Source organism: Perna viridis, chromosome 2 (assembly GCF_037379345.1).
Source record: "Perna viridis isolate PV_CMFRI_1.1 ecotype Kerala chromosome 2, ASM3737934v1, whole genome shotgun sequence".
NCBI lineage: Eukaryota > Metazoa > Mollusca > Bivalvia > Mytilida > Mytilidae > Perna > Perna viridis.
The window spans coordinates 51,526,433-51,551,333 of NC_142446.1; the positions used below are offsets into that span (position 1 = coordinate 51,526,433).

General features: G+C 33.8%; 1 protein-coding gene across 8 annotated transcripts in view; it reads right to left on the reverse strand.

Annotated features, from left to right (window-relative positions):
• The window catches only part of LOC148625688 (papilin-like), a 129,654-nt gene extending 105,698 nt beyond the window's left edge, over positions 1-23,956 (reverse strand). For 3 of the 8 annotated variants that reach the window (XM_088569374.1, XM_088569373.1, XM_088569369.1), the window contains exons 1-8: positions 23,790-23,956; positions 12,608-12,731; positions 11,156-11,262; positions 9,917-9,971; positions 6,190-6,292; positions 5,152-5,288; positions 3,688-3,799; positions 2,217-2,297 (exon numbers count right to left, since the gene is read on the reverse strand). In XM_088569374.1, coding sequence (XP_088425500.1) covers positions 2,217-2,297; positions 3,688-3,799; positions 5,152-5,288; positions 6,190-6,292; positions 9,917-9,971; positions 11,156-11,262; positions 12,608-12,658 — 646 coding nt within the window. In that variant the 5' untranslated portion in view covers positions 12,659-12,731; positions 23,790-23,956. Of the gene's footprint in view, positions 1-2,216; positions 2,298-3,687; positions 3,800-5,151; positions 5,289-6,189; positions 6,293-9,916; positions 9,972-11,155; positions 11,263-12,607; positions 12,735-23,789 lie in introns of all 8 variants that reach the window. The other 5 variants (XM_088569376.1, XM_088569375.1, XM_088569378.1 and 2 more) reach the window with 3 other exon arrangements.
• Positions 23,957-24,901: the final 945 nt, after the last annotated feature.

The following is a 24,901-nucleotide window of genomic DNA, read 5'->3' on the forward strand; positions in this document are numbered from 1 at the left end:
AATGTCTTATGTAACAATCTGACCATGCTTTTCCTTGAAAGGCCAGTTAAGACATAAATAACTAGTCTTTCACACACATCAACTATTACATATAATAGTCTAAAAAAAAAACCAGAAATGCCAAAAGAATAAGTACTTTTTTCATTAATGCCAAAAATTTGACCCTCTGGTGATCGCATTAATAAAACCACCTTGGACAAAAGGTGTTACAAATTGATTGGTGGCACCTAAGGTTTGTTTTTACAATGATATCTGGCCGTTTGTCCGCTGGTCTGGGGATTAGTGAAGTCAGGTGACACTTGTATGACCTCACCAGAATAATTAGAATGATTTTATATATTGTAATATAGATAGCAGTGTTTCATTGAATGTTCCCACTGTAATAATTTTTAATAATTCACACTGTGAAATAAATTTGGTAATTTCACTCTCGCGCTTTCTCCCGCCAAAATGTCACAACTTTGATATCAATCCGTTAATCACAGAATTTAAAATTCATATGGAAAATATCAATAAATTATAAAGAAAATCTATATAATAAATAGGACAATCAATCGGTTATTGTGAATAACCAAAATATGATTACTCGTGCAAGAACACATGTGGATTTAACTCGTGCTTGGAACAAGTTCTGCACACTTGTTAAATCTAGGTGTTCATTGGCACTCATGATAATATTTTGGTTATTCACTCTTTCCAATTAATTATCCTATCATTATTCTGTTCTACTTGGATGTCAATTTAACATATCTAGATTACATTAGCTCTTGGGGTCCTATTAAAGGAATTATTTTTTTCATATGTGGTCCAATTTTTTGTTGTATTGCTTCGGTAATACTTTATGCTTTGTAAATAATTGCACTATTTTGCAGATTACACTGAAAACAATTTCTCATACTTTGAACAGAAATAGATTTGAAAGAAATTAAACTAAAAATTCTTAAGAATGCTGACTGTATTTTCAGTAAACGCTATATCCCAAGCTGAGCCTCTCATACACTCACTTATTAAAATGATATGGGATACACGAAAATAATTTCATTTCAGAAGTAACACGCTTTCTGATTGGATAAAAAATTTCCATCATCTAATTGACCAAATTTTGTAATGTGAATGTGACATCATCAACTTTTTTGGCTGATTTAGTCCTTAAATGCTGATACTATGATTACATTATAAGGAATGACTTATATTTGTTTTGTCTTTTTGAAATAACCTAAATGCCTGTAGTGCACACCTGAAAATGACCAGCTACGCAGGTTATTTAGTGTACACCACATGATAGAGGTTATTTCCTCATAGACAAAAAAAAATAGAACAGTCATTCCTTAAAGGTTCTTTAATTTCAAGATCCTAATTGTCATTAGCAGTTGATATCTACTCATTGGTTATTAAATCCCCATTTAAGGTCAAGGTTATCATTGACTTGAGATGTTTATTGTATTCAAAAACTAGGAAACTGACACAAATTTTTAATGATTGCAAAGGAATCTCATCAACTTGCATATGATTTGGAAAATGCTGCAATTTCATGACTTATTTTTATCATCCAATTGATGAGTCCCAAAAATACGACCAAGCATTTCTTTCTTGGTTACTTGAATCGGGAAAATAAATGTATTGGAAAAATTTTAATTTACAATATTCAGTCCTGAAAGTCAGCATCATTTACTGTGAATTTTGACATCAATGTGTGCCATGAATGCTGTATTTTTTTTAATTTAAGACCAAAATAAGATTAAATTCTTGTGATGCCAACAGAATCCTAAATTAGAAATGCAAAAAAAAAACTTGATACACACCTATATCGTTAAAATAACAAACCAGTAACATCTGTAGCAATAATTGAAAAAGATACAATCATTTCTGAATTAATAGAACCATAGTATATTCAGAATTTGTAGAATATGAGCACTTTTTATTACTTTAATATATTATCTAATTAAATATTGTAAACCAATACCTAAAGCAGAAGCGCTTAACATTAACCAATAGAGAGATACAGTGAAGTCTATCAAAAACGAACCTTGAATTATTTGAAAAAACGAGACATTTTTAAAAGTCCCTATATATCAATTTTAATGTAGAAACATTGGTAAACACGTCAAAATTGAACCAATTTTAAAACAAAAAAAAAGTGATTTGGTTTAAACAGATTTCCAAGTAACTCCATTTTTTTCACTAGACTGTTCTTAATCCATTCTATGTTGACTTACCTAAATATGACTTTCCTGGTTTACTTGAGGTAATTTTAACGGTTCTAGCACCAACTGGAATTCTAACGACTTTCTTGCCTTCTGAAAGTAAAAGGTTGAAAGGTATATAAATTATAAGACTATTTGCTCATTTTGTATTGTTTAAATTGTAAAGAAAAAGATGTGGGGTGAATTTCCAGCATGACAACTACCAAAGCAGTCATATACTAATAAAATAAACATTGTCTAGTCTTTAATGTGAAGTATGACTTGCACTACCTGTAAAACATAAGCTACAGTATATAAAAACATTTTTTTTATGGTCAACATCATGAACTCCTTGATCGTTCTGGTGTATCCATCTGCACCATAAGAACCAATTTGTTAACGTGATAACGTGCCATTTTATAGTTTTCCTTTCCTCATTCGTCTACCCAGGATTAAACTTTTTATGAGCAATTTGGCAGGTGTTTCTAGAAAAGCAGTGGACGCTTACCCTACCAGTACACCCGGTCCATGCTTTTTCGTGGAGTCTGAGTTGCTCATTTTCTTTTGTTGCTTTGTACATATTGTTTTGGTTATTTTATGTTCTTTGTTGTGTATGTCTGTTTTCCATGTCTGGTCTTTGTCCCTGGATCACATTCTTTTGATTTCCGCTAGAATCTTGGTTCCCTTGATTTCTCTTAAAATGTAGTGAAAATAAATCTGACAAAAGTCAACATAACAAATGGCTATATAGGATAATTTAATTAATAAGCGGATTTTCAAACTTTTTATGAGCCAGGGTCACAAATAATTTTAGACACAAAAAAATGTATTTGAATAAAAATTATTTGCTTGTGTATATGTCAGGTGTAAATTACAGCATTAGAAATTCAAGTGACTAGAATTAAATATTTTCAGTTAAATAAATATTCAGCCCTAAAATAGGATTGGAAATTCAATGCCTTGCTATGAATGCTAAACAGTAATGTGGTAGCTTAAAAACCTCACAATACTTTATAAAACCAATGTTTGAGAAGAAACCAAAACAAAGAAAATTACAGAATTCAGTAGCAATATATTGCATGAAAAACATATACAATATGAGACAGTGGACGACCAGCCATGTGCTCTGTCAATCATAAAATTAAAAAAAATTAAAAGAATGATAATACCTATTAAAGCAACATTCAGGGAAAAAACTTTGGACTAATCAGTGTTCCAGAATTCCACTTTCCTGTCACCTGGGCAAGTGCTATTTATGTGTGGGAAAGTTGATTATTATGTCCCAGTTTCCCTTTAACAAATAAAAAGATTGATTTTTTAAAGGATTTGTTAACTTTGGAAAGCAAACTTCAGATATGAAAAAGTAAATTTTCATTTAAAGTTTTCCCACAGAAACTTAAAGTTATGAAAGATCCTAGAACACTGACTTTCAAGTACAACAACAGGAAAGGGGAAGTATGTAATGTTATAATTACAGCACATCTAAAACATATCCTATCCATACCTTTATGACCAAGAGTTCCCTTCACTGTATGACAGTTGTCATTTCTGCCATTACACACTCCACAATTATCTTCTACTACAGTAGAGTCTAACACCATGTCACATCCTACCATCTGTGCAAAAAAAGACAAACTTTTAATGTCATTTTTTTTAGGTTCTACTATAAATGTATGCAAGCCCCTGTTTTTTTATAGATCCCCCTTTATACTCTTATACTCTTGATTTTATTCAGAAAACATTGAATTTAAAAAAACAGCCATAATGTATCTACAAGACATTGATGTCCTTTCAAGTTCAATATTATTTTATCTTTCACTATCCTTATACAGTTCTTATTCCACTCCATGAAATTCTTCCTCTTCATTACAAACCCATTTTCAAAACTTTACTGGACAATAAACCACTGGTATCCTCAATCTGTTAACCACTGGTATTCCCAACCTGTTAACCACTATTTCTTACACAACACCAACCACACCTTTTTATAGCACTTTATCAAATTGTAAATGTAAAGAACTATATTTGCTTAAATTCTCAGGAAAACATGAAGTTGACCAAGTTGTTGTGCTATGCATACCACCTGTCATACAGGAAGTTGATAATGGAGAGCAACCAAAATTGAATACGATATATGCCCCATCTATACGAAACCACACACCAATTTGAAATCAATATCCATCCACTGGGAGGCAATATGGTTGCAACAAAAATTTTGACAGAAAGACAGATGGACAGACGGAATGATGGTTGGACAAGATGATTTCAATTTACCACCCACTTACTGAGTCCGGTTCTTTTTCTATTTTTATTAAAACTAATACTGTACAGTAATGTTCTGTTAACCAACATGTTTTTGCAAACAACTACTGTGAAAGTACTTATATTCATGGTTTAGGGGAAAAGCACAAATTCGTGGATTCTTGAATTCGTGGTTTTGATGATCCTGTCATACAATTTTGAAGTAAATAATCCATTTTGTTTGACTTAAAATTTGTGATACCTTACCCACAAAATCCACAAATATTGGTACCCAACGAACAATAGTACTTTCACAGTATTACTTAAAGATATTGCAAAGAATAGGCCCCATTTTTCACATGCAAGACAGAGCTTAAGTCATAAAATTACAGCAAGTGATAAATAAATATAGTTAACTTCATGGAATAGAGTTGATCATTCTTTGATTGAGTAACCATTGCTTGATGAAATGTCAACATAGTTAACTGGACAATTGTCAAGGAGATTTAAACTTTCTATCATTTCATATGCATTTTAACCTGAGTTTGATAGAAAGTTAAAAAATCTTAGCCAATTGTCCTATGAAGTACCTAAGGAAGATCATCAGTTGATTGTAAGACCAACTCTATCCCTTAAAGTTATTACTCACTGTAAATTGACATCTTGAAACACTAAAACAAAAGTATCCATGATAAAAAAAAAGATGATTTACTGATATGACACTCACCCTACATTTGCCATCAACACAGACATTTCTGGTGTCTTGGTTACATGGTGTACCATCTATAACTTTATTTGCTAACTTATGGAAAAATGACTCTCCATCAGCAGCACAAATCAGCTGACATTCTAATGACCTCCCACCTGTTAAAATTCAAAATGATATGTACAGTACTATTTCTCAAAGCAACTCGGTGGCGTAGGAGACACTCAACTCCCAACCCTAAAATTGGTAAAAATGTATATTTTCTGCATTTTCTTGATTTTTATACAAATTTTACCCTAAAAATCCTAATTTTCTCAAAAAAATATTTAGGCCTTGCTCCACAAGGCAATTATTCATAGTTTATGTTCCCACAAATCTGAAATCTAGGATCTGTCCCTGAAACTTCCAGTCCACTTAAGATGCATCAACATACTTTACTTTTTACACTTGAAGAGTACTGCATTTATTAATGAATTTTTGTCACTAAAACTATCATTTTAGATGAAAACCAATATGATAGTAGCATTTGGTTCTGTTTTCTTAAACTTAACATTAAAAAAAGTATATTCCATTTCCAGTAAATGTGAATACACTCTTTATACCACTGCTTAGACATAGCCTGAGCAGTGGTGTATCCAGAAATTCAGAAAAGGGGGCCTGCAGACTGGCCTAAAAGAATGTTTTTAATGACTTTATAAATAATAAATCAAAATTTTCAAGAATATGGGGAAGCCCAATGCCTCCTTCAAGAAGGTAGATCTAGGGTTAGGGACACAATTCTTACAAATCATTGGAACATTTGTATCCAGCACTTTACATCAATTTCATGTAAGCATCAAAATAATTAGGATTGATTTCATTGTTTCAAATGACTTTGGTGAAATTGAATATGATACAAACACATCACTGATTTCAAGTTATGTCCCTTACCCTAGGTCTTCCTCCTGAAATCTGCCTATGCTGTGGTTGTATCACTCTTGTTGTCTTTTGTTATAGAAATATAACCCTACATTAATTTTAGCGATCACCGAAGTCTAGGATCAGACTTGTAGATATTACCTTGATGGTAAGGCAGCCATTTGTATAAGGTACCATCTAATGGTTTAGAGTCATGTTCTGAACACTGGGCTGCCCTAAAATCTCCTGTGTTACCTGGACACTCCTAGTAAAGAAAACAATTCTTATTAGCATATGTACTATGCATAATGCCAGGAATACATACTTTTCAAACCAGTGGTTGATTTTTTTGTAAAAGCTCTGAGATAACCATGGCAGAATGTATCATAACATTCAAACACTTGATAGACCTATGACTTTTTTAGTGAAAATGACTGTTACTCAAAAGGTCATCGCTATTAACTTAACAGGTTTATTTTATCTCCCTTTTTCAAAGGAGTGATATTCATATGCAGGTCTGACTGAACTTTATAATACATGTACAAGTACACTTTGAATTGATTTAAAATTAGTTAAAATGATAAAGGATTTTAATACACATTTGTTGATTAATATCAATTTGTTTGTTTGTTTGTTTGTTGGGGTTTAACGTCCGAGCAGCAATATTTCAGCTATATTCAGACAATGAACATGAAATGGATGATAAAATGAACATGAAATGATAAAAAAAAAGGATGGGTCACAAGGACAACAGGGTCGACAAATTTTGATTGCCACTAGAAAAAGGGGGGATGGGTAAGGTCGGGCAATTTAGCCTCCTGTGGCGGAGCGCAAAGGTTCCTACTCCCATCAAATACCACAGCAGGGTTCTTTAACGTGCGAGGAACGTGGCATCTTTCCCAACATGTTGCACCACTATGGTTTGCGGTCAGGTTTTCCGTATTATAGCCTGACAACCACAGCATGTAACATGCCAGGGGTACCCCATTCCACCACCTGGGGCACACATCCCAGTTGCTCTGTCGGCAGAGCGCCCTAGCCCCTGGCTAGGGTTCTGAGCACTATTTAGTCACCTTTTACGACAAGCTTAGCGCTGCTGCAGGCCTATTCTTTTACCACCCGGACCTGCACGGGGAGATTAATATCAATTGAATGTCAAGGTAAAAATAACATTTTTTGGGGAATTGATTTCTATGCTTTGAATGATGAATAACTAAATGTATCATTCCCTCAAGACCGAAGTGTGGCCTATGACCAGTTCACCAGTAACAGACCTGTAGCTATATGGACAGTTTTACTGATTTTAATGGCATTTCATCCATTTTAAGCTCATTTTAATAGTTTAAAACAAGTTTTTGCTTCCAAATGGTGGTCAGTCATAATCTCCTGACCCCCCCACTCCTTTTGCCTAGCAGTATATGTTGTGATCTTTTCCATATTTGATGTAAAACTAGATCTGATACTGAGTAAGAGATTCCCTTTGACTCTGAACATGGAACATACCATAGACCCTACTATAACATCATTAAATTAATAATTATTAATAATTAATAACATAATTGACATTAATAGACGAGTAATCAATTTAAATTACATCAAAATTTACACAACTCAATCTGGAGTTGCACATGTTGCCTCAATAGGTATACCCGCTCTTGCACAGGAAGTTGATATTGAACAGCAACCAAAATTGCTTACAATGTATGTCCCGTCTTTATAAAGTCACATAATAAGTTTGAAATCAATCCATATTGGGAGATAATCATGCTGAAGTTTAGATGGACGGACAAGGTGATCCAAATATACCACCCACTACGTGTGTGGGGGTAATAACATGGAAATTCCAAATTTTGAAATCTTTAAGTCCTTGATCTAGAAAAGAATACAAATAGCAATACTGAAAAGATCCAAATTTAAAATGGAAATTCCAAAGTTTTGAAAGTTTTAAAAATAAGTCACTGAACTACTACTAGAAAAGAATGAACCAAAACAAACTTCATATTTTTAAGACATGATAAAATATAAATGATGAATAAGCTTTAATGCAGTCCATGCTAAAACTGGTGCTTCAAAATATCTATTGAAGCTTGGATAAAAATTCATGAAACATGCATCTTTCTAAAGCTACCCGGTACATGTGCATCTTCATGGTCTGCATACTTTGAAAAGACCTCTATCTACTGCATGAGTCATTAGTTTAGTACATGTATTTGAAAAGGCTAGCTGTTACCAGTTCATCAAATTTTATTTCTTATTGTTGCACATGTAAAATCAATGAACTTCTATCATTATATTAAGTAGTGGAATCTGTAAGAACCAGGCAAAATTGAACAATAATGAATCATACTCAGTAAAACACATAAATTAGCTAATGTGAGCACAATTTAATGGTCTATTGACAGTTCCTTCCTCTTAGAAGCATCAGAGGATGCAGAAAGTGAGTTCAAAGTTACAAAACAAAGATAGGGGAAATTTTCTGGTGATGATAAAATTGCAATGCATTTCATATAATTCATACCTCAAATTATAGGAATGAATGCCACTTCTGTGTTTCAGATAGCATTTTGAATAAGATTTCATGGAAAGACTTGTGTTTTTTTTTTTGGCCATAATTCGCCAACTGCCTAATTCTTACAGAGCATAGCACTTAATATAACTAGCATTCTGGCTGATCTACTTCCCATCGGAGTTGAAACATACATTACATATTTGATGTCTCTTTTCACAAGACATTAAAAACATATTGTACTTTTGATCCTACATGTAAATTACATATGACACAAGTAATTTTTTTAAATTATATAATGTCCATTACAAAAAAATGAAAAAACAGAAGCTTTTGATAATAAATTTTGAGATATCAGGAGTCCTGCACTCATATAATCCCACCTTTGATTTTAATTAAGTTCATTTTGTATAATTAAGACCAATTAACTTACATTAAAGGTTTTCATCTCATCATTGCTGTGTGGGAGGTTTGTCTCAAAGTAATACAAATATAACATTTGAGGCAGTATATGCTAGTATGTATCAGAATTTTAATTAGGACTAAAAAAACCTTGCATACCTTCTTCAATTTGACAAGAAAATTAATGAGTCCAACTTCATAAATTAAAGATTTCCAGGTTTTAAATATAAGCAATGAAGTCAAGTAAAAATCCATTAAATGGTGTAAATTCTAGAGTGTTCAAAGCATGTTGCAGAATGTCAGACAGATAAAAGAGATGGAGAGACAGCTGGATGGACCCACCAAAATATTACTGGGTACCTATTGCGACAAAAGTAAAATTAAATTCCCCAACACTTATAACCTGAGGAAACAGTCTACTGTTACAGGTTGATCAAATAAACTACGTGTATCTAGGAACATTCAATATACAAATTATCAGCTTAACATCTGCAAGCATTTTAGGAAACGTGTGTGGCAGACTGACGACAGTGAGATGGCATGCAAACCTATGACATCCTTTGGCAAAGCTGGCAGGTCATTCATAATAGTATTTTGCTTAAATAATCATAGCCAAAAAGAAAGAAAAACAAATATACACTTTTTAAGCATATTCTTAGGAAATAGTATAACTACGGTTTTATATTAGATAAAGCCATAAGGCACACAGTACATGCATTGACTTGCGAGTTTAAGAAGTGTGGCACTGGCTTCTTTGAATAGGCAGATTTAAATCCACACTTCAATAGCTTTTTAAAGTTTGATTTGTTAACCTTCACCTCACAGCACTTAAAAGATCAGGGTTTGAAAACTGGTGAGTAGGTGTGAAATTTGTGAGTGCATTTCAGCATTTAAAATGAAGCTATAAACAAGACAAAAGTGTACTTCTAGAAGTGTCACTTTTTCAACTCATTTTGACCAAATAAACCACTGAGATTTTACCTGTGTATTACATAGTCTATAATCTTTAGTCTTCTCTGTGCATGCAGCTGTAGCACTGCAAAGCAAAATATAATAACAAATATTTAAGTGGTAACATTATACAGGGATTTTTTTTTTCAAAAATAATAAATCTGAGTGTATGATTCATCCCATAATTTATATCTTGTGCTATCCTGGACCAAACCCTACATCCCTGGTTACAGTCAACTGACTGTTAACCTATTCTACTAACAAATTAGTCTTTAAGCCAAGTCCATTTACTGTCTATATCTTAAATCTACTACTTGTACAAATTCACTTACTCAGAAGTGAGGCAGCAACAAATAAATTTAGAAATGAATATTTCATTCTGAAAAGTCTCTTTAAATTTGTGATTTGTTCATTGCTTATTCTTGCTTTTTACTTGGAAGCCATGTGACTTCTAGGTCATAAAACCATCTGATGTAAATCAAAAGGACTTCTGTTTGATAACCACCTTAAAACTACTTCCACCTCGAAACAGATCTGGCGGGTGAATATTAAAATGTATCAAATTGATTATTTCATATAAATACATTGCCCGTTTTTACAGTATACGATTGAAATTATATTTTACATGATTGATTGTCATAGAAAAATTCATATACATATAAAGAAGTTTGAACTATATTTTATTAATGCCTTTAATATCCATATATGGATTAGACGTGATTGGCTACATTTAAAACATAAAATATGTTGTCAAGATTACATATTGAGAAACAAAAAACAAAAATGAAATGAGACGAAACAACAACAAAAAAGGGGGATTGAAATTTAAATAGGAATTTTGAATCATCAGTATAGTTCTAGTAATAGTGAAAGCATGATCCCGTTGTAAATACAGACAGAACAAATTACCATCAGCAGATTATAAAGTTTTTAAAATACCTATAAATATCTCATGACTTCCGAGGTTCAATGCCATCAGGGCTTTGATTTTTACCGTTTTAACCCATGCTTTGCCTCTCCTAATTCTATATCTGGCAAACACTTCCATGAAATTATCCTTTAATAATTTGTAAATATTATGGTCAAATTCTGAAAATATTACCACAAAAACAAACTGGGCAAGCTATCTTTTTCTAAGTCTTGCTAGTGAATATTCTTCAACATTGTTACTGTTTTGTCCTTTTATTAAATATTGATTAAATACATGTTTAAGTGGTTGTACTTATGATTTATGATGAAATTAATTGCTGAACTGAAAATTGAAATTACCTATTCTGAAGGCAGGATCTCTGTCTTGACTGTACCCCTCCACCACACGTTCTACTACATTGTCCAAACTGGCTCCAACTACCCAAGTCAGCCGTTTGGCATTGCATCTACATAACCAAATAGAATAAGCAACTCGGAGAAGGTATTTAACACGCTGCCTACCATTTTAACAATGTAACAGTTACGAAAGTAATCATTCTTTTTTTTCGTCGGATATTTTAGACTGGGGAATGTAATCCTGCAAATGCGAGTTGGGGAGTGAAACACCTATATTTGCTACTATTACAGACCTGTTCAGTGATATCATTCCCATTAAAACGGTTAAAACAAGGGGTAGAAGCCAATTTAAAGACGGGCGGAATGTAAAGTAGAAGATAATTGGACTGCTTTTTTTTACTTGTTTGAATACCGACGGAGAGGGAGTGGGAGTATAGGTGTATAGGACCACGTGTATAGGACAATGGGGTAGGGGCTAAGGCAGCAACCATTTGATTTTCGGTGGGAGGAGACATACTCTTTTTTACTTTGAGCGAAATTGACTTGTATTTTTTCTGGGCCAATCAAAAGTATATATTTTTTTACCATCTATTGAAACCAATCTTTTTTTTTTGTCATCTTACTGCATAGCATCCTTCACATAGACAGCACGATTTATCTTTTAGTCATTTTTAAAAACAAAGTTTTTCTCTCCAGTGACAAGCTAAGTCATTTTTTCACATTTACCATAGTTACCATCCCCCACCTCACCCCCCACCCCCAAAGAAAATTGCTGCTGTCTAAGGTACCGACCGGCATTTACTTGCTTTATTAATTTTGCATGGGTCGGTTCAGGAACTATCCTTTATCATGCATACAGAGACTCTTCCATTTTTTAATTAATCCCGTTAATGCAAAACAAAACTTTTTCCAAAATATTCTATAACACACAAATTTGGTAGTACATACAATGTATATGTTCAGATACGTTGATGACACTTTTCAAGTTTACCGGTCTGTGACGTATAATTTGATCAAATTAACTAAGCTGGATTGCTAACTAATAAAGCCAATCGAAAGCTCACCCTTTTTACCCAGCAAATATGTCAAACACTGGTTAAGTATTAGTTATGAAACACTAGCTTGGTCATTAATTGCTTGACAGGAAGAATAAATGACAGATTACAAAAAGGAGGTAGACATCCATATAAATCCTTGCTAAATCACTGAATTACTCATGCCAATGAAGTAAAGTAAATGGTGTATTCGGGAGATCGGGGCCCCACCTTTTGTTAATTTTATTATTTTTTTTGGGGGGGTAGTAGTAATTTCGTGCAAATTTTGGGCAAAATGAAACAAATAATGTCCTGGAAGCTCAATTTATTGGGCCTCCCTTTCCAGAATATCGGTATCTTAATCCGTTCGTATAAAGTATGACACAAATAAGCATATAAGTTACAAGAAGGAAAAACTTACCTGATAAATTGCAGCCGAAAAAATAATACCAAATTGTAGGGTAATGATCATTCTATCACCCCGGGGAAGCTGCTACTGTCATTGATGCTGCCTTATACTGCTCAGATTATTGTTTATCTTCAACCTGCTTTTACAAAACAAATATAAACCCTAATCCTTGTTGGTTACATTAGTTCGGAATACCAATAAAAAACGAAATATAACGAAACTGAAACACGTTTTTGTCACTGAATTACCATGATGAAAAACTAAGTTTTCGAAGTGTTAGATCTAGCAATAACCCTTCGTCGGCGGAAATTTAGTTTCCTAACACACCGTTATAGTCTATTATGGTAAAATGTGCATAGTTGTCAAAATTTCCACCTGAGAATGGCATGGAAATCCAGCTTCGAAAATAGAACAAACGATTCAGCTTTAATATCGTTCACCCAAATACAGAAAGGCCGTATGCTAATGTCATGACAGGACAAACTTCTTGTAATTTGTATCTTTTTATTTGAACAACGGGAGATTCTTTGTTAATACATGCATAGAATTTTTTTATTTTCTTTTAAGTAAGCATTAACGTTCTTAATTGTTTAAATTATTACTATTGTCAGGACATAGAAACGCCCACGGGTGTGACATTAGGAGAACTAAAATATTGTCGTTACTGAATCACATGTGAATTACAATTATACATCTGTTCGTCCATTCATTTTATGTCTTCAATCGAATTAAGAGACTGACTGGACCTACGACTAATTACTAATGACATCTGGTTGATTGCAAGAAAAGACTATGTTGATTTCACGATTGTCCGAACTCATTTCTTTGACAAGTGAATAGTAAACATCGCCGGAATTTTCTCTGGGAAAACAAATGCGAACAATGGATTGAAAATTAGAACGTATGATGTATAAAGACCAGGTAGGCACACTACTCAAGAAAAAAGGACCGCAATCATAGCTAATTACTGTTGGCGGGTCCAAGGGGGTGAGGGGTCCGGATCCCTTATACTCGAAAAGTTCGGTTGATTATATAGAAAGACTATAAATCACTAGGAGCGCTGCTTCTAATGCCAGTCGGCAACCCTTCAGAATTTCTGGGTCCGCCAAAAGGAGTAATATTGTAAAGTACATACTATCAGCTCTAGCAAAGAAAACCAAATACCACTCAGAATAAGTTAAGTTTTTAATCTCCTCTTTGTGGCACTAAGTTGATAAAGAAGGGGCAAATGAGGTTTCGAGGGCGTCTCAAAGTAGCCGTTTCGGTCATAAGTTTAAGTGTGTATTAAACTAGGTTTGAAGTGCCCTGTTTCCTTGTGACCAGATTAATGCGGACAAATTAACATTTAAACCTAACATCAATCCTATGACATTATAGGTTTATTCATTAAATCTACGCGACTTAACGAAAAAAAAAACAATAAAAAAAAACAAAGCAAAAAACGTAAATAATGTCCACCGAAACAACTCATGCCTTACATTTAAAGGGAACAGAGAATGGAGAATGCGTACATGGATAGTCTTCTATCATAGCCTACAGTTTTACAGTCACTGAGACACATACGGATGTATGGGAGTGGAAACAATGAAATATGTAATGAATGAATTTTCTCCAAGTTCATAGGTTAAGGTATCAAAGTTATATACATTTATAAATTAGATAAATTTATTTTTTGTGTAGATATATATATACATGTAGATGACAAATCCTTTGAATAATGACCTCAAAGCCCACATTATTCTAAACTTAGACGTCATTCATACATAACGACAAACAATGTTAACAAATTATTTCTTTGACAAAGTACATGCTTTCAACTTGTAATTTATTTTACAAAGAAAGTGAGACTGTTTTATGTATCAACCCTTCACGCATTTAGTATTAACAAAGGTCCGCGAATGACAAGTGTTACACCATTACTTGGCCAAGTTCCACTATACATGCAGTATATCAATCTAGAAAGCCGTGTTAATCAACTAATGCCCTGATACTGGACACCTTATTCGGACATACTTTTATCTTACTTACTTTAAACTTTACACTATAATAATTAGCTGTTGCAAATCCCAAAATTCCTCCGAAAGGGGCAGGGCCGCTGACTGACCTAAAGGGAACTGGACGGCTCCAATTTTCCCTGTATACTAAACTAAACTTTTCGAGGGTGCCCCCCCATTTGGGATCTGCCTGTACAATATTATGTCTTTATGTCATTTCCATATATAGATAAAAAAAAGACTTTGAATTAAACATCAAGTATAACATTAATGCAGTTTATTTTAAATGTATTTATTACAGGCAGATTTATTTTAAAACCGTCGTCAGACAGAAAATAAAAGCTTTTGCCGATACTTCCACAGAAGCGAATCGAGTTAAAGACCATAAAGGAAATTAAAGTCCATGTGATTTTACAGAAATGCATGTCACGGGATTTGCAACAATCATGGCACGGAATAGAGACTTCCTTGATTGATGAAATATCACAAAATCTCATTAGGTTTAGTGTGCAATAAGCCGAAGAAGTCATTCCAAATAATCAAACTTTCCTAACTTAAACTGTTAGGCGCACGTCTTTCATTGATATCTCGAAAACATACGAGGTTCAATAATGGAAAATGACGTTGTTATATATACAACAAAGTCGATATGTTTATCATTTTTTTAAGGCAGACAATCTCATAGCGCATGGTTTCAGACTGATATGATGCTACTGATGATAACATTCTGTAAAATTACAAGAAAAAAAAATAGATTATGCACAGAACAGAATTCTTCCGATACCAGGTAACATAAAAAGTCGCACTAATGTTACTCTGATATATAGGTCTAAAGTTGTCACATAATGTGAATTTAGAGCAAGATAATTGTTTATACTTAGACGTCTGGATATTTGTATTGAAATGACCCATATCATTTCCTATTTTCTTTTTGAATGAAAGAGGTTCTCGGTGAATGCGTTATAGGAGTCCAATGTTAACCTACTCTCAACTAGCTCACCCCATATGTTGGCATCGTGTGAATTGACAGGGTAATACCTACAAATTCAGATTTAGACACGTCCCACCGTGTGTAACTCTTCCGTCTGACAATATTTGTCTTGTTTTAAGAGGGAAATTAATATTTTGTTGGTATGCTTATATATGTGGTTTACGCCACGCCGTAGCGGTATCAAATGGAAATCCTGAACCCCCCCCCCCCCCACCCCCACCCCTGACCTATTCAGAAGCCAACATATTACTCTAGGACCGTTCTTGTAGTTAAATGACCCGTTTAATCATAGAAAACGGCAGTGAACCTAGAGCTAGACGAGTGTTGTTTGTTTTGACATTGGGTTTTCATGTTTTGTTCCCTTCTCTGGATTCTCACAATCTGCACATAAAATGTTTGGAAATGTTCATTCAACGATTAGGGCAAAAGTTCTTTAGGAACGCAAGCCTCGAGAGCTTTTTTGGCGTGTCCATAGTCATAAAAAGTATTTAAAGACAATCAAAATTGATAAATATTATAAACGGAGTAAGACGAATCGAAGTACTATGGCTGTAGTCAGCAACCGATCATTCATTCCATCCTAAATCGTGTGTATGTAGAAGCCTATTTTTGTATTACAGCGAGTAACACGGGTATCTTCAGGGATAGAGTTGGTGTTTTCTTTGATTGAATGACAGTTATCTTTTGAACAACCTTAAGTAGTTACCTGGACAACTCACAATAAGATTTAGCCAATAGAAATATAAGTTTCCCTGTTAATTGTCCAGTTTTTTAAAAGACATCACATCAGGCAATTATCATTTAATCAAGGAAAAACCAAATCCACTCCCTGCAGGTGATTATATTTCTCGGTGTAAAGTTGTCAAATAATTATTTTTTTTTTCGTTTATTTTGTCTAACATTATATTTTTGAACAAATTATGGATAGCTCAGACTGGGTCTCATTTTTGCCTTGGCAAAATACAAGGCTAACATCAGTGGCGTATTCAGAGTTTTAGGTAAGGGGGGATCACGAAGTGAGTGTTTTTCATGATTTAACACGCAGAATTTTTCAACATCCATGAAACCAATATTTCTTCCCTTCAATATGAAACAGGAGAAATATGAACAGTACACTATATAACCCTATAGCATTTGAGTCGACTTAAGTACAAACTAAAAAAAAAATAATTTGCTGCAAACAACAGTGAAAGCTAAATTAGTGGGCTATCATAATAAATTATCATCTAATTCAATAAAAACATTTGTAAACCAAAATTTAACTACTTAAATACGAAATATTAGTTGTGATTGCTATAATGTAAATGTTTGACATAAAGGTCAAAGTCCCTTGAATAATGATGATTTTAACATACACGTCCTTAAGTATAACGTGACAAGGCATTTAACAGCTTCGTACCCGAACACATTTAAACTTGGTGGCGACCGTGAGCCCAATGACGACAAATTACGAAGTAAAAAAAGACGGGGGAAATTAGTCATGGTCTTCAATAAACTTATAAGCCATATAAACAGACGTATAGCAAAATATGGTATAATAAATAAACACTGAAAACAAAATTAGAGCACTGAGACGCAAACTCTAGACAACAGCTACTAGTCAGAAGGAAAGTATATGTAACAAATAGCAACACCAAGGCAATAAACCGGAAGTTGAAAACAAATCCTGAATTGGTATAGTTGTTTCCGATGGAAATGATGGGACAAGCAAGGTTTTATAGCGAACTAAAGCCCCTTCAATTTATGGTTATTTGTTTCTGGTTTGTTGCAATACAAGTAATTCGAATAAGGAAATTAACATACTGTTATGAGTATACTGCTCAAATTTTCATGACCTAAAGTTTGCCCGAAGAGTAATTTTACACTAGGGTAATCAGCGATATCAAGCGAATCTAATACAGAGGTTATTGCAATGCGAACGAAACATTTGTAGTCCACCTGGACTGAGTTATGAACCCTTCATATCCTTTATGGTGTTTTATTATGTTCAATGCATAACATATGTTCATAGCTATGGACGTACTTTCCAATGGCATGGCACCAATAATTTGGGCAATGACTGGAATGTTACAAAAGTGCTGTGAATGTGAAATTGGGAAGGTTGTGTTTTTCGTTATGATTTCGGATGATGTATTCTTAAATACTGAAATCATACACTGTGTTAAACAGTTTCATTATAAGTTAATACCTAATATCTTGAACACAATCTCGTGGTAAGGAGATGACATAAATGAAGTTAATTTGAATAAATTTCGAATAAAATTTCGTTGAAATTTAGACTAACATTTTTATATCTTAATAAAGACGGCAGATAAAAGCATCATTGTACAACTAACTGTGACAACCACCTTTCAGACATTTACCTTATTTACTGACACATTTTGTTTGAATCTGGACAACGAGGACACCTATGATACATTTTACTTGCACAGATTTTAAATCTAAGAATATCAATTTCGGCTTAAGTTAATTTATTCGTTTTATTTATTGATTGCACATATTGGAAAAAATCGTGATACTTTATCGGCAAAATACAGGGGCAAAACATAAAAGAAAACATAAGGACACATCAGAGACATCATAATCCGAATTGCCAAAACGTACAAGCAGAAACACAGACAGTCCAGTCATACATAATGTAGATAACAGAATAAAATACAATTACATGAAATGCTGAAGATAAAAAAAGCGCACACAAAAATAAAGCACTTGAAATACATGTATGAGCTCACACACAAAAATTACAAGGAGTGTCTGTAAAAAACCTGCATTTTGATTATGGACACAATTAAAGAAAATAAACGCAATGTAGTGTAGTATCCTATATCGTTTTACCAAAAACAGAGCCTAGTGTCAATTTCCAACTCCGATCAAAAGTAAACATGAATAAAATCCTTAGTCAAAATGATCAACCCATACAACGTTTGTAAGATTATGATAAACCAAAAGAGGATCTCGTATAGAGGGATAAAACCTGAACATTGTTGTCTTATAGAAAAAATGTAATGACGTGATCAAATTTAACATATTTTAAAATATTTCCTTTTGCTTCAAAATTAGTTTATATGTGCTGAAAAAAAAATCCAGTTCGGTTAGTTTCGGATAAAATACCGGGAGACTATGTTGGCGGGAGACTATGTTGGTTCATCAGTATCAAAGTGATGCAACACTCCTCCGCGGCTTGGAATGAAAACTATAACAAAATTTGTCGTTTTTTTTTTTGTTTTTTTTTTGAAGAGTGATAAATAAGTTGCAACTATGGCGTTTCATATAAGTGTATACGCAAAATGAACATAGGAGTGAATAAACAAATTAAGTGCAGCTACATGCATGTACTTTCTTTAATATTGCTAGAAAATATTCTGTTCAATATCGATAACTATACAAATATACAGAACGTTCACAAAATCAAGAAAAAAGACTACTGCATTGGAAGGTAAAAGATGAAATATTCCTAGAACAAATAGCATACCTCTTAATGTTTATATTCCTACTGCCAAGTTCGTGATACCTTTTACCCGCATATTACAACACTGGCGAGACGTACAATAATTGACCTAAGGTAATATTTTTGTTACGCATAAAGAAGCAGTTCAGTGACCGTGCACTCTAAAATGGCATTGGACAATGTCCTGACATCTCCCGAGTTTGCTTTTTCTCACCGATGTCAAAATTATTTCTGTTTGACAAATCTAGCTATAAATCATTTACAAGTACAAGATCTGCAGTTACTACTATTCTAACAGTGGCGACCATAGTTTGTTCTACATATACAGATATGTAGCACCCTCTTCTCTTACTAAGAACTTACATAGCAAGGCTGTAGCCAGGGAGTGCGACGGTTGTGATCGCACCCCCTCTTGAAAAAAAAATAAAACTTGGATTTACATCTTAGCTTGTAATTAAAGAGAAATCATAACCAGATAACCAAGTAAAATTGCTTATCAGTGATCAGTTCGCACCCCCATTCAGAAAACCTGGCTACGGCCCTGCATAAGTGATAAAAATACTTCAGAATTACGCTCCAAAGCAATTGAAGGCTTTTCATGTACATATAAAATGTAGGTTCAGAAGATATATTTAATGCTAGTGTCATAGTTTGAAAACTTAAAAAGGACATGACCGACTTCATCATGCTAATATCTCGATACAGTTCCCCATTTACTTTTGTTGTTTGTGTTATTTGGTTATTTCATGTTCTTTGTTGTGTATGTCTGTTTTCCCTGTCTGCTCTTTGTCCTTGGCTTATATTCTTTTGATTTGATTTCCGCTCGAATCTTTGTTCTCTTGATTACACTTTTGAATGAACCGTTCCCGAGGTGTAAAACCATATACTAGCATAACATCCCCACACATGCACTAAGTCTTTTTTACAATTTGATTTCATATTACGGGCAATGGAGGGTCCAGGGTGGGGTTTGCGATTGGAACACTTTTTTTAATTTAATGCACAACTGGACGACAAATGAGCAAATAATGATCTAGAGAACCCCACTCCCGTTTTGCTGAATTTTTAGACCCCCCTTTTATATATTTCTGGGTCCGCCCCTGACGAGTTCAGGCAATGATACATTAACATCAACCGGAATATATATGCTATGAAGACAGAAATAATTCTGACAATTTTAGCATATTGACTGTCTTATGCCTCCCCGCCGTTACCGTAATCACAACCACCGGAATTAAAACACCGAGAGCAAACATACGTACCGAAAAAAAAACACTGAATGTCAAAACACGTCATTGCACGAATAGAATCAACTATTTAAATTGAAATACTTCATGAATTGACAGTAAACCTAAAACTACTTGTTTTCAAAATTGAAATGGCGTGTAAAAGTTTATATAAACTTAACATAAATACTAAACATAACACATGGTGGAAATTGACGATCTACATGGTGGCAATAATGCCATGGGTATTGTTTCAATGGCACGACGACAGGATATTTTACAGGCTCGATAAAACACCTGTTTTATATTTGGTATGATTATAAAGCTTGTTTTCATCTAATATTCAAAACAAATTTTGCGAATATGTTTAATTGCTTTTAAAACGTTATCAATAGTTCTATTCATTCAAATGATACAAAGCGTAAAACCATAATTTATTGTACGAACTATTTCACACCACCCCCAAGATACATGTCTGTATTCGAAAAAGTATCAATAATACAGACATCCAACATATTTCTACTCGTACATGCATCCGTGGCGCCACTTATCTAGCTCTCAAGCATATTATTATAATGTTCCAATGAAACCAGCGAATAGTATACGAATGTTATATTATTGGTTTCCCTTCCATGATGTTATGATAATATTCGCAGTATAAGGAAAATATAGTATTGGACAAATTACAGTAGTTAAAGTATACCATATGAAATTCCGTTACAATTCCAATTATTTAATAGCTCTGATGGGACGATCATATTCATGATCTGAAGGTAGTATGTTCAATCTAAGAATTGGGATCGAATTCAACCAAATGGCCTATAATTCCATTGAAGGATTCCGAAGTTAAGTTTTTCGAAGACAAAATTCTTGTTAACAGGAAAAGAATGGTAAATTCAAAGCTGCACAATCGGTACAATCCGCCAGCAAGAAGCTGTATACCAAATTTCAGGCCATGATGTTTGAATGGTATCCTTGTATTAACTGCAAAATTGACTGAACTAACCCACAAAAAATCTTTAAATTAGAGGGGTTCACCAAACGAAATGAAAAAAAATAAAAACGAAAAGAAATCAACAGCAATAATCCAGAGGCTCTGAAGTTTTTCCTGACACAGTTTATAATTTATTTCGCCACGTTAAACTTTCGGTAATGTCAGCCAATATAAGATCATAATGTTTACTTTTTAGATTAGTCTAACACGAGGATGCTTCATATAAGGAAACACCTTTTTTAAACACAACCCTAGGCTCTTTGAAAGCTGCATATCAAACCGTTTTATCAGTTACGTTCGAGTAGTAATCGAGATTACAGGCACTTCTTAGTCCTACATTTATAATCTTTATTAAATGTGAACATCAAATCATTATTTAAATAATATTTAAATTGGCCAAACATGGTAACATTTTTTATAATTCAAAGTCGTCAGTCTGCTTAAATAGAGTGATACCAAACCCAATAAAGATAAACTTTCCACGGCGAGGCCGGTCTAGAACAAGTGCACCAGGGATGAATAAAATAATATCTTCTGTCCCTGCATGACCCTATCCTTATCCATTTAAAGAAGTCATATTGAAAGGCACTAAGATGATAAGCATCACATTTTTGATTTAAAGTAGATTCAACGCAATAACAAACAAAACCATAATTCTTCAAGTAAGAAACTTTGTTGAGGCACTAGCATGATACAGTAGACCATATCAGTATCCGTCATGGCTTCCATAGTAAAGCAACTATTGCTTCCAAAGTAAAGAGAAAAATAATGATGTCAGTTTGAAAAAAAAAAATATTTATGGATTATTTATGGAACAAATTTCATACATTATCATTATGTCTCAAATTTTGATGACGAGATTTTACAAACTGAGTGAATTAAATCAGAAACGATAACTTAATAACTGTACCAATATTATGGGAACGCACGTCATATGAGACCAAACTTCTTAAGGTCGGATAATTAACGCGGGAAACGGTTTGTCTTTGGGCAGTCCCAGTGGCGGGTCCGGCGTTTTAGGTAAGGGGGGGGGCAAAAAAAATTCTTGACAGGATCAGTGGTGAGGATCACGAAGTGACCCGAATTTGCCAGGGGTGGGGTTAGGGGAAATTTTGAAATATTAAACCTGAAATCCTGTATTCTGATCGTATCTTGAACAATTTGCCAACAATTTTTAAAAATTGCAATTTTCTAAAGGGCGGCCCGGTCCCCCCAACCCATCCCCCTCGATCCGCCACTGAGTCCAGAGCGTCGAAGCAGTCGGTCGGCTGCTAATATATATATAACACTGAACGAAGACCAGGAGGACTAGGTTGTAAACAAACCAACACCGTACAATAACAACCTACGACAAGAATCCAAGAAATCGTTTGAGGACCGCAAGGATAGTCAGGGCCATTGAAAACCCAACAAAAAATGGTTGTGCTCTCGATATACTGTAATAAACAATAAGCAGCTGCCAGTTATTAAATACCACGAAAACACCTGTTAAAATTTCAAACTTAATGTCAATATGCATGAACTTTTATGTCTGTGACCATAAAAATGCAGTCATTTTTTAAGGCGTTCATTCAAATTATAGTTTAATATCATTTTAAATGCACTCTTTTTAAATTTCGTCATGTGGGTTGTAGAAAAATTTCAAAGGATGTATATTGATGGAAATGTTATGTAATTTCAAAAAAAAAATTCAATTAAAGCATTACAGTGTCCGAATTCCCGCATTTATGTCTACTTAAAAGCCAATTAGTGTCATTGTAATGATACATAATAATTTCATTGTCATCAGAGTTAAGTTGAATGTTCATTTTAGCAGATGGCATTATACTAACAGTACAAGAGTGTACCTCCTCGAGATCATTGATATCGAAATGAAACAGACTTTTACTATACTAATGCACAGGTAATACAACTATTGGTGGATCCAGGTTGGAGGGACGTACATAGAACAAGATTTCATGCTAAAAAATAATTTCCCAATTTCAGTGGTGGCGAAAGTCTCTGCGCTTCCTCTGGATCCGTCACTGTCAATCCCTCAGTTGAGTCAAATAAATGGCCATACGTACCAGTGTCAAGAGGTCATAAGGTTCTGCGATAGAACCCTCTCCGGTTTGAGAAATTTTGCCTCCGCCACTGTTTACGGTTTCGGAAGACACTCAGTCTGCAGGTCCTAATACCATTGATCAACAAAAGGCCAAAATGATTAATTCAGGTAAATGAGTCAGTAAGGTGCTTTACCAAACATAGTCGGATACACTGAGTAATATTAGAGCCACTGGGTAATTTTACAACTCATTTCTCAACTCCTTTAACCAACAGAGTGAACAGAAATTTCGAGTAAGATGATTTTTTTGGGGTTCAATTTTCGACTTTTGTTCTGTTTGACAACATACAGAGTATAATTTAAAAAACATACATGATGCAAGTATATAGTCAATATCAAATGAATTTAAGGCATAATTTGACATTTAATGATAACGTAGATCAAATATATTTACTTATGATTGAACATTCAAACAAAAGCATAAAATCGATTCCTACCTGGTACTTAATGTTTAGTCATCATCTAAATTATACAAATAAGTAATCCAAAAACAGCACAAACGCTGAGGTCGGCAATTTTCCTAATTTGGAATAAATGAATGAAAATTTTTAATGCAGTAGCCTCTGATGTGAACAGGTGCTTGTCGAGCCTTATACTATTTAGTTAACTAAACAGTGAACTAGATAGACTGACAGGGCGTACAGGTATATAACTATATACCTGTAACACTAAAATAGCGTCGTTTGCACCGTTATATCTTTTTACTTATAAATAAAAAAAAAACTTTGTGTGTTTAAGATAAAAAGGTCATGGTGTCTTAAATTAGGAAAACTTTAAGGTGCAATCTATAAGACTTCAATGTATTATAAATGACCCTAAAATTATATAATATTATTTATTTAGATTTTTGATAAGCGTTCTTGTACGAAAAAAAATGACCTTTTGGAATCAAGGATTGAGATTTATTCACTAAAATGTCTAAATAAGATACTATTATTGCATGTGAATTGTTGATAAAATTATGCCATTTGAATAGATTGTTACAAAGCAGAAATTCACCGTTTCAAGATAGTACTGACTCAAAGAGGATCTTAAGGATTGTGGAGCAATTGTTGTTTGTTCCCTCATACACTTCTAGTCTGCATGTCTGTACGAGAAACTGTCACGAGCTTATATATTCTTTTGTTTTAAGTTACACTTGTATGAAATGATAAAATATTTGGATTCCTATGATCAATGTATAACTCCGAACCAAGCCTTCAATTTTGTTCTTTTCTAGACGACATGACTTTCGACAAATGTGATTTTTTGTTTCTTCTTTGAATTACTTGAATCGATTGATTAAATAGTCCACTTTGTGTTAATTTTCCGAGCAGACTCAGTTGTTGCCTTCGCGCGGTGTATGTATTCCCGTAAATAGTCGTTCAGTTTTCAACAAAAAATTTACGGGAATTAAGGCTAAAAACCACTAATTCCACTTCCCATAGGCTTCTATGCTAATTTCACAATATTCAATGACTTCTCTGGACTTTACATTAACTTTAACCTGCAGAGGACTATATATCAGCATGATTCTACATATGTCAGCTCACAATCCTCAGAATGGCAT